Source organism: Grammomys surdaster, unplaced genomic scaffold (assembly GCF_004785775.1).
Source record: "Grammomys surdaster isolate TR1022 unplaced genomic scaffold, NIH_TR_1.0 260, whole genome shotgun sequence".
Taxonomy (NCBI): domain Eukaryota; kingdom Metazoa; phylum Chordata; class Mammalia; order Rodentia; family Muridae; genus Grammomys; species Grammomys surdaster.
The window spans coordinates 437290-453881 of NW_021604701.1; the positions used below are offsets into that span (position 1 = coordinate 437290).

Consider the following 16592-nt stretch of genomic DNA (forward strand, 5'->3'; position numbering starts at 1 on the left):
CCTTACCTCCATCACGCAGCTCACTCTAATACTCAAAAAATTTCCTGCTGTGTCGAGCATGGTGGGTTAGGACTATCATCTCAAGAGGAATGCTATAACTTTACAGCTAGCTCAGTGACAAAGTGAGTACCAGGCTAGTTAGAGCCATTTAGCAAGTCAGACAATTATATCAATAATAAAGAGATTGGGATGAAAGAAGCAGTGATTGCCAACAGTCACGAATGACAAGTGAAACCAGGAGTACTTGTTGAATTAAAGCCAGTATGATTCCTATAACTTACTTATTGTCCTTAATAACTCTGATGTTGTATAAACACATAAACATGTCTAGAATTCTGACACAGCTCACTTAATAGAGTAGACAAATGCTCACTCACAGCTACAATCCCAGGCTGCCATATTTTGTGAGACAAGTCTCACTATGTAGCTCAGTCTGGTCTGGAACTCTCGTTCCTCCTGCCTCGATTTCCTGAGTGCTATGACTGTAGGCGTGTGGTTCTGCATCTGGCTTCACCTGTGTAATCATTTTACTTGTGGCCCTAGCCTTTTAATGGCTGAGCCATCTCTCCAGCCCCCAATTGCTTTCTATAGCTAACCAGTAGAGTGTTTACGAGCACAGCATTTGCCTCACATGTGTTTGATTCTCTAGGTTTGATCCTCAGATTAGATCACTGCAAAAGAGAAATAAAAGAAGAAGAGGAGGAAGAGGAGGAGGAAGAAAAGGTGGTAGCAGCTCGGCAGCAGTAGCAGCAAGGGGCTGGAGATGTAGTTCAGTTAGTCAAGTGCTTGTGTAGACTACACAAAGACCTGGATTCAATCCTCAACTCCATCTCTAACTAGGTGTGGTACTGCATGCCTGTAATCCCAGCACCTGGAAGGTGGAGTCAGGAAGTATAGAAGTTTATAGTCATCTTCAGCTACACAGAGTTTTCCTGTCCTAAAAACACCAAAAAAGACCGGATGAGATAGCTCAGTCAGGAGAGGTGCTTGTCACCAAGTATGATAACCTGAGTTCCTTCCCTGGAACTCACATGGCAGAAGATGAAAACTGACTCCTGCAAGATGTCCTTTGACTAACACCATACAGCACCATCCCACCCCTAAATAAGTAAATGTATGCTAAATTTATTTTAAAATGCCAAAAAAGAACAAAAATTTAAAAGGCAGACTGCCTTAAATGTAAAAAAGAGTGTTTTTCAGAAGGGAAGTCCTAAGGCCTGTCAACACGCCTTTGAGGTTTTTTGTTTTGTTTTGGCTTTTGTTTTTGTAGCCTTTAGTAGTTTGTTTTTCTTTTGAGATAGTCTTTTGTAGCAGAGAATGACCTTGTACTTTGATCTTCCTACCTCCACTTCCCTTACTAGGCAAGCACTGAAACAAGGGGGCCATATTCTAGGCCCATAAATTTGTTTAATTTTTCTGGGCTTCAATTTTCTCATCTGTAAAGAGATGATGATGATGATGACGACAAAGAAGAAGAAGAAGAAGAAGAAGAAGAAGAAGAAGAAGAAGAAGAAGAAGAAGAAGAAGAAGAAGAAGAAGAAGCCGCCGCCGCCACTCAGAAAGGTCATGTAAGGAGTAAAGCTTAGCACAGGCAGCGTGCAGGACAGGGCCTGGCCAGTGGTGCTGGTGCTATTCTGCCTCATTGTTCTCTGTACACATACTGGACTCTCATTTTATTTCTATTTTGTGAGCATAAGTGACTCAGTGTAATTTGCAGATTAGATAATTTTTTGTTTGTATTGTTTTGTTTTAAGATGCCTCTGATACAGACACTTTCAAACACACACAGAGAAGTCCAAAGAAGAGGATCATGAAACTCTATAGGAAGTCTCAGAATTATCAACAAATTTTGTTTACCCCTCTCTTTTTAATCCCTACTGGAGTCATTTAATGTAGTTCCAGATGTTTTATCATTTTGTCTAAAACTACCTTAATGTTGGGGTCCAAGAATTGCCTCACAAATCACACGAACACCCATCTCAGTCAGACAGGGATAGTTTATTGAGCATCTGCCCCAGGACTGGCCACCCAGGGCCACAGTCCAGATTCAGGAACAGAACCATGACCCCGAGTTAAGATCCTACAGGGTTTTAAAGCCCCAAATCCATAAACACCTGTGCCAACTTATTCCACTAGTCAGGATTTAGAGATAGGGGGGTTTTCTTGGGAACGTGTGTCTTTGTTGTACACTTATTTTATTCCCATTGGCTGGGGTATTCAACTGTGGCAGGGAATTTTTGTCTAATATTCATGTCTTAATTTGTCTACCAAGATGGGACTTGTCTAAAATTCATGTCTGAACTTGCCAACCAGGATGTTAGTTCCCAAGGAAGTCTTGGTAAGTTGAACTTTACTCCACCACTACTCAAAGTGGAAGTCTTATTCCAAATAGTTTCTTATATTAGTGCAGGTGTCTCTTATGTTGGGGTCCATCCCAGGGGCAGCTTATACCATAAAAGCTTGTACATAGGTGCAGGAAGTGCTGCTGGGTGGTTAGTTCGTTCGAGTCCAAGCTTATTGTGAGTAACTAGACAAAACAGTTCTACTGGCTTCTGAGAGAATCACAATGTCCATGTCTCCATCAGTGTGTTTTTAGTCCTTCCTGGCCTTGAACTCATCACAATTCTGTCTCAGTATACAGAGTTCTGGGCTTCAGGAGTGGCTTTCTTTCTTTCTTTTTTTTTTTTTTTTTTTTTTTTTTTTTTTTTTTTTTTTTTTTTTTTGGTTTTTCAAGACAGGGTTTCTCTGTGTAGTCCTGGCTGTCCTGGAACCCACTCTGTAGACCAAGCTGGCCTGGAATTCAGAAATCCGCCTGCCTCTGCCTCCCAAGTGCTGGGATTAAAGGCATGCGCCACCACTGCCAGGCCAGGAGTGGCTTTCTTAGCAGCATATAAACCAGAGTAATTTTTGTCGGTTCACAACCTCTTATGTATCTGTCTTTCCGATTTCCCTTAGGCCTGAGCTTTGCCTTTGAAAATGACTGCATCTTAACCAGAACTTCTGAAGGGGTGACCACATTATAATTGTGTTTATTTGTTTATCTTTACAAAACTAAGGAACCCAGAGACTCACAGAGCTAAGCAAATGCTCTACTACTGAGGGATAGCCCCAGCACTCACAGGTTCTCACAGGTTGCTTGGATTGGCCTGAACCACAGATTTTGAATTCGTAATCCTTCTGCTTCCACCTCAAAGGTGCTGGAACCCTAGACTTTGATAAGATATCTCCAGACAAAATGAGCCAATTCAAGCCAAATTAAAGTATAAAGGCAAGTGTATTGGGGGCAGCTTTCGGGCGAATTCACCCACCACACAGGAGGGGGTCAGTAAAGTCACCATGGAAAAGAAGACAGAGAATGGGAGGAGAAAGAGAGAAAGCACGTGTACAGAGAGAAAAAACCCAAAATGTCTGGATTATATAAAGAAGAGCAGCTGGGTGGCCCAGCCCCTGGTTGGATAGTGTAGTGTGGAGGGTGGAGTTTGCTAGTCATGTCCCGTAACAAGGAGGGGCTGAGGGATGTTGGGAGAACCTAGAGGCCAGGTCCACTTTGGTATGTTATATATGCACCTCAGCCATTTGTCCCGGATCTGAAACCCAACAGGCTTGTGCCACCAAATCCAGCTATTATTTATTTTTTTTACATTTAAATTTTTTCAGACTTTCATATATGAGTACTGTGTTAACAAGATTTCCATTCCTTCCCATTCAAATCCTATCATGTCCCCTTCCCTAACCTCAAATACATAACCTGCTGAATCTATTTAGTATTGCGTAAATAAGGGCGTGGGCGTGTGTGTGTGTTTCTGAGACTTGCTTATAAGCAAGCCCAGTGTGGGCTGGATCTAGAGATCCTCCTGCCTCTGCCTCTGCGGGGAGGGAAAGGGGCAATGGAGACCTCTATGGGCCATTACAATAAGATAGCCTCCACTCACAAGGACAAGAGAAACAAGCGCGCATTTTACTCACGCTCTCAACTCCTTCCCTTCGTTCTCAGTACTCAACATTCACACTCACCGTCAGCAGTTAGGATGGGACGGAAATCACCACCGGTCACGTGAATCAGCAGCCGAAACCGATCGGCCACGCTAGCTAACATAGCTAGCTAGCGCCAGTGCTCGAGGACGCAGGCGCGAGACCTTCCTGGGCGGGGCTTAGGAAACCGCTAGCGCACAGGATCCTGGGTTGGCCAGCCTCGCGGCAGGCGGTTGGCTCTACCATTCTAGTTTGTCCGCCCAGCCTGGGTAAGGCGGGAGCGAGCGAAATTCAAGCGCCGCTTTAACTGGGAATCCGGTTTCCTTGGCCCTCCGGTTTCCTTGGCCATGGAGGCTTCCCAAGGTTTGACGGAAGTGGAGACTTTGAACCCACAACTGGCGGAGAGTTACCTGAGGTATGTTTGGGTTTCCGGACGGTCTAGCTTGCAGTCCCTGGCCTGGGGTTGAAATGGAATGGCTCCCACCTCCCCCTAGGAACTGCTTGTGGATTTGACCAGATTTCTAATTCAGGGAGGTCCCCTGCCCCCGCGGGCGCCCTGTCAAATAACTCTCAGTCAAATAACTCTTGAGTATGAACTCTTTAAGAGCCTGAATTTCAATTAACTGATGAAATCTTTGAGTCCTCCTAACTTGCCAACCGTCAGACCTGGGCTAAAAGAGGAAAAATAGTCTCCAAGTTGTTAGCAATAGGGTAGTGGAAATGGGATCCGAAAAGGAAATACTTTATAGTGTATGGTGGATGCTGTAAAATACTTCATTTCCTGACCAGAGTGTTGGCATTAAAGGGAAAGGTGGCCAATTATAATGGTCAATGAGCGAAGGGAAGACATATGCCCTCAAAGGAGCCATTAAGCCGTGTGAATGAATCGGCTTTCTCCAGTTGGAGCTTAGAAGTGTGTGGAGAGGAATATTTAACTATTAAAAACTGTAGTTCAGGGTTAGAGAGATGGCTCAGAGGTTAAGAGCACTGACTGCTCTTCTAGAAGACCCAGGTTCAATTCCCAGCAACCACATAGTAGCTCACAATCGGTTTAGTAACTCCAGGCCTACAGCATCCTATGCTGTCTTCTGGCTACCACATGTACCTATGTGGTGCACACACGTACATACAGGCAAAACACCCATGCCCATAAAATGAAAATAAATAAAATTAATTTTTAAAAATCTACATAAAATATAAGCAAGGGATTTGTAGCCATTTCTCTTAAAAGCATACTAATAATGCCAAACGGGCACATGAAAGGTTGCTCAAAACCACTCATGAGTAGAGGGGAAAAAGATCACAACTATAATAGGGTGTGTGGCATCCCCTCCTGGGACTGGAGATACAGTGGGTTGTGAGCCACCATGTGGATGCTGGGAATTGAACCAGGGTCCTCTGGAAGAGCAGCCAGTGCTCTTCACCATAGAGTCATCTGTACAGTATGTAGATTTATGTTGTTGACTTGTAGTTTTGGTTCCCCTCTCCCACCCCTTGGAGACAAAGTTTCTCTGTGTAGTCCTGGCTGGCCTGGCTGGGCTTGAACTCACAGAGATTCACATGCTACTAATTTTTGCCCAGTGCTAGCCATGGATTTATTTGTTTGTTTGTTTGTTTATTTTTGAGGCAGGTCCTTACTATGTGATGCCCAGGCTGCTCTTGAACTCTCCATCCTTCTCTCTGAGCCTCCATAGTGATGGAATTACAGGTGTGTAATACTATGTCCCACTGAATTAAAGGTCAGTCAGTGTTGGCAGTGGACAGAGCCACCTGTATTCTAAGGAGTTTTCCCTCGAGGGACCTCCTCTTAGATGAAAATGGAGAAAAGAATTTCAAGACAAACCAGAGTGAAGCAAAGTTAGTGAGTCTATAAATATTTAAAACTGGAGTCATGTAAGGACAGGACAGTACAAGTGTGTATGCTTCACAAGAGAGTTGACTCTCAGGTGTCTTCACAATGGCCATCTATATAAAAAAGTCTGTGGCCTTCCAAGTTTAATATCTCAAAAGATGTAATTTATAACAAGGCTTAAAGATTAAGTCAAGCTTAAAATGTAATTAAATTAAAAATATATGAGCTGGCTTACTTGGTTTTCTTCAAAGATGTTCCTTTAGAATTGAAATTCTAAGGTGATTTTCTGAGGTTCATTGTTTAGATTTAGGATTAGAAGAGTGAAACTCGAGAAGTTTGTACAACTTCTGGCCTGAAGTAAACACTGTTTGTTTGCTGTTGTTAACATTCAGGTTTGAAATATCTTTAGAAGCCGGGCAGTGGTGGTGCATGACTTTAATCCCAGCACTTGGGAGGCAGAGGCAGGTGGATCTCTGAGTTCGAGGCCAGACTGGTCTACAGAGTGAGTTCCAGGACAGCCAGGGCTACACAGAGAAACCATGTCTCGAAAAAACAAACAAACAAAAAAGAGAGAGAGAGAAATGTCTTTAGAAAAACTCATTCTCTGTAGGGAGTTTGGCTCCATCAACGTGTTGAAGTTTTTGGTGCTCTATCAGCAGGATGGGCAAAGTAGACATCTGAACATGGATCACATTTTTAGATATTTCCCCCAATTATATAAGTCGCCTTTGATCTCTTTAACAGACCAGAGTATCATTTGTGTGTGTGATCTTGAGCACATGTACAATGGCACATGTAGAAGTCAAAGGTCAAAGGAGAACTTGCTAGAGTTGGTTTTCTCCTACAGTATAGGTCCCTGGAATTGGACTCAGGTTGTTAGGCGCACTAGTTTGGTATGTGCCACCCCACTTTAAATTTCTCTATTACATTACCGATGTCAGGGGATATACTTGAATGCCATGGAGTGAATGCAGAGACCAGAGAACAACTCCTGTTAGTTTTCTCCTTCTCGTGTAAATCTGTTCCAGGGATTGAACTCAAGTCTTCATGCAGGGCTGCAAGCACCTTTTTACCTACTTAAGCCAACTCGCCAGCCTGCCTTTTCTCTGTAAGCCATTTTATTGTGTGAGATGCCTTCTTACTGGGTTAAGTTATTTGATGCCCAGATTTTATTTTTGCCATTATTTATTTAACTTATAAAATATCCTGGTTTCCTCAAGTAATACAAACAGCTTATTTGTCAGGCTGGAGGGACAAGGCCATATAGGGGTCTCTAGATACTCACTGCCATTGAGTGCAAGGAGGACAGCCCTGCAAAGGCTTCTTGCAGATGTGAGCAAAACTAGGAAAGAAAGGGCTTTTTGCCAGACATGGTGATGCGCATGCGCGCACACACACACACACACACACACACACACACACACACGCACGCACACACACACACACTCACACACTCACTCACACACTTTATTGTATTTATTGATAGTGATAGCAGTTTTTAGAAGGAAATAATAATCTCCATCTTTTATTGGTCATGCTGAAGATTGAACTTAGGGCTTTCTAGATGTTAGACAAGTGCTTTCTCCTTGAGCTATGTCCTCAGCCCAATCTACATACCCTACATACCACTGATAGGAAAATTGTGAAGTAAATATTATTGCATCCATATCCATACATTGGTATACCATGAAGCTGTTAAAGTAGTGTATAGCATGAGGACATCAGGTTCGTTCCAGTTTTCGTGTTCATGCAGGTTGTCTTACCAGTACCTTTTCCTTTCAGTTTCTTGATCCCCCTTTTTGAGGTTCCCTTTGCATCATTTAACGTAATAGTTGTACCATATGCCTTGCCACTACCGGTTACTACCACCCTCCCAGTACTGACCACCTTTCAGAGACATGGAGAGATCCTGTTGTAGCTTTTATTTGTTTGTTTTTGTTTGTTTGTTTGTTTTTCGAGACAGAATTTCTCTGTGTAGCCCTGGCTGTTCTGGAACTCACTCTATAGACCAGGCTGGCCTCAAACTCACAGAGATCTGATTGCCTCTGCCTCAGTAATGCTGGGAATATAGACATGTGCCACCATGGTTGGGAACAATCCAGTGTTTTTACCATGACTTGATCCCACCAAAACTCTGGTGGAGATTTAATCGCAAAAGTAATGATCTTGAGAAGTAATGGGCTGGGTGTCTGGCTCTCTGTCCTCATCAAGGGATTAGATGAGAACATCTCTCAGAAGAGCAAGTTTGCTTCTGTGTTAGTCACTTTCTTGTTGCTGTAGCAGAATATGTGGGGAAACAGCTTAAGATTTATTTAGGCTCATGATTTTAGAGGTTTTGGTACATGTTTGGCTGGCTCCATTGCTTTTAGGCCTTCTTTGGGCAAGGCAAAGCTGCACGAGGCAGTAGCATGGCAGAGGAAGCAGGAAGGGGGGAGGGAAGTGACCTGGGACAATGTATAGCCCTCCTGGCCACATTTGCAGTCACATGCTTCCTCCACCTGGGTCCCATCTTTAATTCCCACTGCCTCCCAATACCACTATTAGATTATTATGACTTCATTAAGAGATTATTGGTCAGTCCTTTGATTAGGTCAGAGTTCTCTGGATCCAATTTGGGGCTCAAAAACCTTTAAATATTATACTGGGACTAATCCTTAATGCATTTTTCCTCTTTTAATGCACTAGGGTTTTTTCTTTTCTTTTTCATGTATTTGTGTGCATGTGTGTATCTGCACACGTGAATATGGAAGACAGAGGACAACGTAATGAGTTGATTCTCTCCATCCACACATAATCTGGGTTCTGGAAATTGAACTCAAGCTGTCAGACTTGGTGGCAAGTCTTCACCCTCTGAGCCATCTTGCTGACCTATGGTTTTTTGTTTTTGTTTTTGTTTGGTTTGGTTTGGTTTGGTTTTTTGAGACAGGGTTTCTCTGTATAGCCCTGGCTGTCCTGGAACTCACTCTGTAGACCAGCCTGGCCTCGAACTCAGATATCTGCCTGCCTCTGCCTCCCAAGTGCTGGGATTAAAGGCGTGCACCACCACCGCCTGGCTTTCTTTGTTTTTGGTTGTTTTTTTTTTTTGGTGACCTATGGTTTATTTGGGGGTAGGGTGGTTGTGAGTGTAATGTATGTGCATGCATATGAGCAGGTAGCCTGCAGCTATGTGCAAATGTATAAAGGCCAAAGGAGGACACTGGCCATCCTGCTCTGTCACTCTCCATTCTATTTCTTTGACATAAGATCTTACTGAAATGTATTTTTATTTTATATACATGGGCGTTTTGCCAGCATGTATGTCTGTGTGAGGGTTTCAGATCTTAAGAGTTACAGACACTTGTGAGCTGCCATGTGGGTGCTGGGATTTGAACCTGGGTCCTCTAGAAAAACAGTCAGTACTTTTTAACTGCTGAGCCACCTCTCCAGCCCCCATAGATCATTTCTGATACAAGATGGGTGGAGGAAATTCACATATATTCACATATACTTTCAAGCAATTTCAGCAGTGTTTTGTTTTTGAGACACATTTTCTCTTGGTAATAGCACTGGCTGGCTGTTCTGGAACTCATTTTTGTAGACCAGGCTGGCCTCAAACTCACAGAAATCCATCTGCTTTTGCCTCCTGAGTGCTAGGATTAAAATTATGCACCACAACCACTAGGCTATGGAAACATTCCTTAAACTTCCCTCTTTCTAGGCTGGGCAGTGGTGATGTATGCCTTTAATCCTAGAATTGGGAGTTGGGAGTAGGAGTGGGGGCAGAGGCAATCAGATCTCTATGAGTTCAAGGCCAACCTGGTGTACAGAGTAAGTTTCAGGACAGTCAGGGTTTTACAGAGAAACCCTGTCTCAGGAAAAACACAAACAAACAAATAACCTCTTTCTACCCAGACTGGTGGTGTGCGCCTTTAATCCAGCAATTGAGAGGCAGAGGTAGGCAGATGTCTGTGAGTTCCAGACCAGCCTGGGCTACCTATGGAGTTTAAGGCTAGCTAGAGCTACATACAGAGACCCTATCTCAAAAGAAAAGATAAAATTCCCTTCTCAGGTATATATAAGTTTGTGTCAAGTTGACAAAAACCAACCAATACAGGCTAAAAGTCCTAATTCCTTGATCTAAGTACTTCTAATAGTCTGTGGTGATTTGTGTGTATATGTATGTACATGTTATGTGTATAGGTGTGAGCAGTACTAGGTATATAGATGTGGGGGGTATGTATATGAGCGTGAATGTTCATATATGTATATAGTCATGTGTAGGTCAGGGATAGCCTTAGCAGCGTAAACTTTGTAGACTATGGGTCCACCAGAGACGTTTTGAGTTAACACCTTTATTGGCTGCCTATGCCGGGCATTTTGCCTATTGATACTGTATAGTTCAGTGGCATTCATTATATTCACATAATTGTGAATACGGTCTGTTCAAATAATTGTGCACCTTTTACTATAGCCAATTTTTGGACATTTTCATTACCTTCCAAAGATATTAGTTCTAAAAAACATATAATTTATTTTTATTTTATGTGCATTGGTGTTTTGTCTGCATGTATATCTGTTGAGGATATTAGAAGCCCCGGTACTTGAGCTATAGAGCTCCCATGTGGGTGCTGGGAATTGAACTCATGTCCTCTTAACCTCTGAGCCATTTCTCCAACCCCACAAAGAAATTCTTAACTGTTTAGTTAGTCCTGGTGGACTATAAAGTGGTATCTTTTTGTGGTTTTGGTTTCCATTTCCCTGATAACTAACATGGAACATCTTTTTATGCTCTTATCTTTTTAAAAATTATAATTTTTAGTGCAGAGTATACAAATTAATGGAATGCACAGATATTGCATATATGTTTATACTATGTATTGATCATGTTCACTCTATATATAAACATATACATATATGCATAGAGACATACACATACATATAGTCTGACTGTGTAACTGAGGCTCACTTTGAACTCCCTTTCTAGAGCAGGCTGTCCTGGAACTCAGGGATCCACCTGCCTCTGCCTCTCCTATGCTGAGATTAAAATGTGTGTCACCATACCGGACCTCACCCACTTTTATACCTTCCTGTGTTCCTTTCCTTTCCCTCTTCTCTTTCTCCTATCCCAGTCTCCAATAGATACCTCTTCTTTAAGCTTCCGGTTGTGTTGTTGCTTTTTGCTGTCTGAGGGGGTGGGGAGGAAAAAGAGAGCACTACTTACCTTTCTGGGTCTGATTGATCTTGCAAATAAGAGGATTTGGGTCTGGTGATACCCCTATAAAAGATTTCATTCTTTTTTTATGGTCATTAATGCTCAATTGTGTGTTTTATTATGATGATGATTTTATAATTCCTGTAAAGGTAAGGGGCTTTTCTGTGCCTGCCCTAGCTCTGAAATAATGACATAGATCTGATATATTATAAGCCTCTTTCACTATAGCTGGGTAGGATACTCATCTATTCTAACCTGACTATGCTGGCCTGGCCTACCTCCCAGCTACCTGTCCTGTTACTTGCCATTTGAGTCTTGTCCTGACTAGGACCAGAAGTCCTGTCTCTCTCCTCTCCTGCCCAGTTATTGGGTGAATCAAGTCTTTATTAACCAATTAGAGGTGATAGAAAACAATCTTTAACCAAAAAAAAAAAAAAAAAAAAAAGTATTGCCGGGCGGTGGTGGCGCACGCCTTTAATCCCAGCACTCGGGAGGCAGAGGCAGGCGGATTTCTGAGTTCGAGGCCAGCCTGGTCTACAGAGTGAGTTCCAGGACAGCCCAGGCTATACAGAGAAACCCTGTCTCGAAAAACCAAAAAAAAAAAGAAAAGAAAACAATCTTTACACATCCTTAAGACAGGAGATGCTATAATAATCATGGCAGTGCCAACATCTGGACTGCAACCAGATCTCTGGCCACAGAAATCAGCATCCGAAATACACAGTGTACAAAACCATCCCTCAACAAATTCCTTTGTATTTTTTATACACATTGGTGTTTAATTTGCATGTATGTCTGTGTGAGGGCATTAGATCCTTTGAAACTGGAGTTACAGACCTTTGTAATCTGCCATGTGGGTGCTGGGAATTGAATCAGGGTCCTCTGGAAGAGAAGGTGGTGTTCTTAACCTCTGAGCCATCTCTCCAGCCCCTCAATTTTATATTTATATCACATATATGTATATGGGGAGCCTGGCTGCTTCCATGATATTGATATCATGCATAGCACTGTGATGAACATGGGTATGAAGGGGTCTCTATACTAAGCTAACTGATTTGGGTGGGTAAATGCTCAGAAGTGATATAATTGGATTATAATGTGGTTTTATTCTCATTTTTGAGAATGTCTTCTATAGAGACTTACTAATGTACATTCCCAACAGTAATTATTTACTCATTGTTACTGTGTGTGATATGTGTGTGCAGAGGTCAGATGACAGCTCTGGGATTTGCTTGAGGGCATTAGAAACCCAACTCAGTTACAGGGCTGGATGAGCCTCAGCTGGTAAAGTGCTGCCTAGCATGCACAAAGCCCTGAGTTCAATCCCCAGCACCAGATATAAAATTGGGCATAGCACATGCCTAAAATGCCCAGCACTCCTGAGGTGGGATAGAGGCCAGAGGACAGTCCAAGGTCAACCTTGGCTATATAGTGAGTTTAAGAAGAACTTTAAGGGATACTTGAGACTGCCTTTTTAAAAAGCCCAACTACAGTCTGGATTCCAAAGTGAACTCTAAAGCTTTCATAGGTTAAATGCTCAGTCTGTTTCCTTTCTTGGGAATTAACTCCAGAAACTCCTTCATGCCAAACAAGTATTCTACCACTTGAGCTAATTTCTGAGTCCCATGTCACATTATTTTTACCTTTTTTTTAAAAAATAGATATGTGCAAGAAGCCAAAGAAGCAGCTAAGAATGGAGATCTGGAAGAATCATTGAAACTTTTCAATTTGGCAAAGGACATTTTTCCCACCAAAAAGGTGATGAGCAGAATCCAGAAACTACAGGAAGCTCTGGAGCAGTTGGCAGAAGAAGAAGATGATGATGATGAATTTACAGATGTGTGCAACTCTGGCTTACTGCTTTACCGAGAGCTGTATGAGAAACTCTTTGAGCACCAGAAAGAAGGCATCGCTTTTCTCTATAGCCTGTATAAGGATGGAAGAAAAGGGGGCATCTTAGCAGATGATATGGGATTGGGAAAGACTGTTCAGATCATTGCTTTCCTGTCAGGTATGTTCGATGCTTCACTTGTGAATCATGTGCTATTGATCATGCCAACCAACCTCATTAATACATGGGTCAAAGAATTTGCCAAGTGGACTCCAGGAATGAGAGTCAAAACCTTTCATGGCTCCAGCAAGAATGAGCGCACTAGAAGCCTGACACGGATTCAACAAAGGAATGGTGTTGTGATCACTACCTACCAAATGTTACTCAATAATTGGCAGCAACTTGCAAGCTTTAATGGACAAGCATTTGTATGGGATTATGTCATCCTTGATGAAGCCCATAAGATCAAAAGTGCCTCTACCAAGTCAGCAATCTGTGCTCGTGCTGTTCCTGCAAGGAACCGCCTCCTTCTCACAGGAACACCAATCCAGAATAATCTGCAAGAACTGTGGTCCCTGTTTGATTTTGCTTGCCAAGGTTCCTTGTTAGGAACATTAAAAACTTTTAAAATGGAGTATGAAAATCCTATTATTAGAGCAAGAGAGAAGGATGCTACCGCTGGGGAAAAAGCCTTGGGACTTAAGATATCTGAAAACTTAATGGAAATCATAAAACCCTATTTTCTAAGGAGGACCAAAGAAGAAGTGCAGATGAAAAAGGCAGACAACCCAGAGGCCAGACTTGGTGAGAAGAATCCAGGTGTTGAAGCCATTTGTGAGCTGCTTTCCCTTACCAGGAAAAATGATTTAATTGTTTGGATACGCCTTGTGCCTTTACAAGAGGAAATTTATAGGAAGTTTGTGTCTTTAGATCACATCAAGGAGTTGTTAATGGAGACACGCTCACCTCTGGCTGAGCTGGGCGTCTTAAAGAAGCTCTGTGACCACCCTAGGCTGTTATCTGCACGAGCTTGTCGTTTGCTGAATCTAGGGACTGCCACATTCTCTGCTCAGGATGAAAATGAGGAAGATGCCTCAGATATGAACAGCATTGATCACTTAACTGACAATACACTGATGCAAGAGTCTGGAAAAATGATATTCTTAATGTCCCTGCTAGAGAGACTTCAAGATGAAGGACATCAGACTCTCGTGTTTTCTCAGTCGAGACAAATTCTCAACATTATTGAGCGTCTCTTAAAGAACAAGCACTTTAAGACATTGCGAATTGATGGCACAGTTACTCATCTTTGGGAACGAGAAAAAAGAATTCAGTTATTCCAGCAAAATAAAGAATACTCAGTTTTTCTACTTACCACTCAAGTCGGTGGTGTTGGCCTAACATTAACTGCAGCGACTAGAGTTGTCATTTTTGACCCTAGCTGGAACCCTGCAACTGATGCTCAAGCTGTGGATAGAGTTTACCGAATTGGACAGAAAGAGAATGTTGTGGTTTACCGGCTAATCACTTGTGGAACTGTGGAAGAAAAGATATATAGAAGACAGGTTTTCAAGGACTCATTGATCAGACAAACTACTGGTGATAAGAAGAACCCATTCCGCTATTTCACCAAACAAGAGTTAAAAGAGCTCTTCACAGTTGGGGATCTGCAGAACTCTGCCACCCAGATGCAGCTTCAGTGTCTGCATGCTGCTCAGCGGAGATCTGATAAGAAACTAGATGAGCATATTGCTTACCTACACTCGCTGGGCATAGCAGGAATCTCAGACCATGATTTGATGTTTACCCATGATCTGTCTGTTAAAGAAGAGCTTGACATGCTGGAAGACTCTCAGTACATTCATCAGAGAGTTCAGAAAGCTCAATTCCTTGTTGAATCCGAGTCTCAAAATACAATGGAAAGACAAAGAACTGGAAGTGAGGAGACCTGGCTCAAAGCACAGGAATTTTCTTCTCAACAGAAGAAGAAAGGTACTGAATTAAACAAACCCCAGCCTCAGCCTTCACGCCTTCTGACTAATCCTACCCAGGTAGAGGCTATCAGTTCTCAGATGGCCAGTATAAGCATTAATGATCAGTCTGCAGAGAGTGAGCCCCAAGAGCACTCCGAGGCACATGATGTCACTTCGCTGCAAGGTGATCAGCACCACTTTGAGACTACATCTGATGCTGGCACTATAGCTTCTTTACCCCAGGAGGCTGGAAGTATAGGAGGAGTTTGGACTGACTCTTTAGTGAGCCCTGCAAAAAGTTTTGCAGCTGAAAATGAAGCTGTGCAGAAGAAGGGATTACAAGCATCACCTGGGCAAGAGGCCCCATCAGACAACCTGGGAAGTTTTCAGTATTTACCTAGACAATCTAGCAAGGCTGATCTTGGGCCAAATTTAGATCTACAGGATAGTGTGGTTTTCTATCACCATAGTCCCACAGCAAATGAAAATCAAAACCGAGAATCAGATGTACCCATGATTGAAATATCTGATGAGTTGTCAGCATCCCCTAGTGCACTGCAGGGTGCTCAAGCAATCGAGGCCCAGTCGGAGTTGAAAGAGGACCCTTTAGAATCACCACCACAGTATGCATGTGATTTCAATCTTTTCCTGGAAGACTCTGCAGATACTAGACAAAATCTCTCCAGCAAGTTTTTGGAACATGTTGAGAAAGAAAATAGCTTGCAAAGCCCTGCAGCTAACGCCAGGGAAGAGTCAGCACTTAATCTCAGTGTGGATTCTTCTAATAAGAGTGATGAAGAATCAGAAGTGATTACTGTGAAAACCAAAAACAAAGCTAGGATCCTCTCAGATGATGAAGATGAAGAAGATGCTTTTAAAGGTACTTCCACAAATTCATTTAGCATCTCTCCCTTCCCATTCTCATCTGTGAAACAATTTGATGCCTCAACTCCGCAAAATGACAGCAGTCCATCTCGAAGGGTTTTTTCACCTAAAATACCCGATGATGTGAATACATCCTTACATTCTAGGAGGTCTCTGGCTTCTAGGAGGTCTCTGATCAATGTGGTTTTAGATGATGTGGAAGATATGGAGGAAAGGCTTGATAACAGCAGCGAGGAGGAGAGTGAGCCAGGGCTTTCAGAAGACAGCAATGAAGAAGCCTTAGCCTGCACGGAAGAGCAGCCTTCTGGGGCAACACTGGCTTCAGGAAACAAGTCCAGCAACTTGCCCATGTCTGAGCCTACTTCTCCAGCCTCACAAAGCTCTCCCTGTGCCCCTGAACCTTTGACAAGTGACCCTTTGCTTGATCCTCCCCAGGATCCCACAGCGGAGGCTGCTAATGACTATGAGAGTCTTGTAGCTCGTGGGAAAGAACTGAAAGAGTGTGGGAGGATACAGGAGGCTCTCCACTGCTTGGTTAAAGCACTTGATATAAAGAGTGCAGATCCTGAGGTCATGCTCATGACTCTAAGTTTGTATAAGCAACTTAACATTTGAGAATTTTATAGCCTATTTCTTATGTCCAAAGTGAAACTGAATATAACTGTTTTCTTCATCAGTTCTTCCCTGAATATTTTATTTTCCCCCCTTTAGGCATACTTTTGCAAACTCAGAAGTGTTACTTCTAGTTGACATTACCTAAAGTTTTGTGAAGCTGTTCTGAAAAGGACCATCTTGTCTGTTAGCTCAGTTCTGAAAATTAAAGTGACTTTTCTCAAGAGTTTTTCCATTCATTTTTCTTTCACAAGGTGGTAGGCAGACATATACAGA

General features: G+C 42.6%; 1 protein-coding gene across 1 annotated transcript; it reads left to right on the forward strand.

Annotated features, from left to right (window-relative positions):
- The first annotated feature begins 4204 nt into the window (after nucleotides 1-4204).
- Ercc6l (ERCC excision repair 6 like, spindle assembly checkpoint helicase) lies at nucleotides 4205-16542 on the forward strand. The gene is made up of 2 exons (XM_028775796.1): nucleotides 4205-4387; nucleotides 12677-16542. Exons 1-2 carry the CDS (start codon nucleotides 4320-4322, stop codon nucleotides 16317-16319), a joined length of 3711 nt encoding a protein of 1236 aa, XP_028631629.1. The 5' UTR covers nucleotides 4205-4319; the 3' UTR covers nucleotides 16320-16542.
- Nucleotides 16543-16592: the final 50 nt, after the last annotated feature.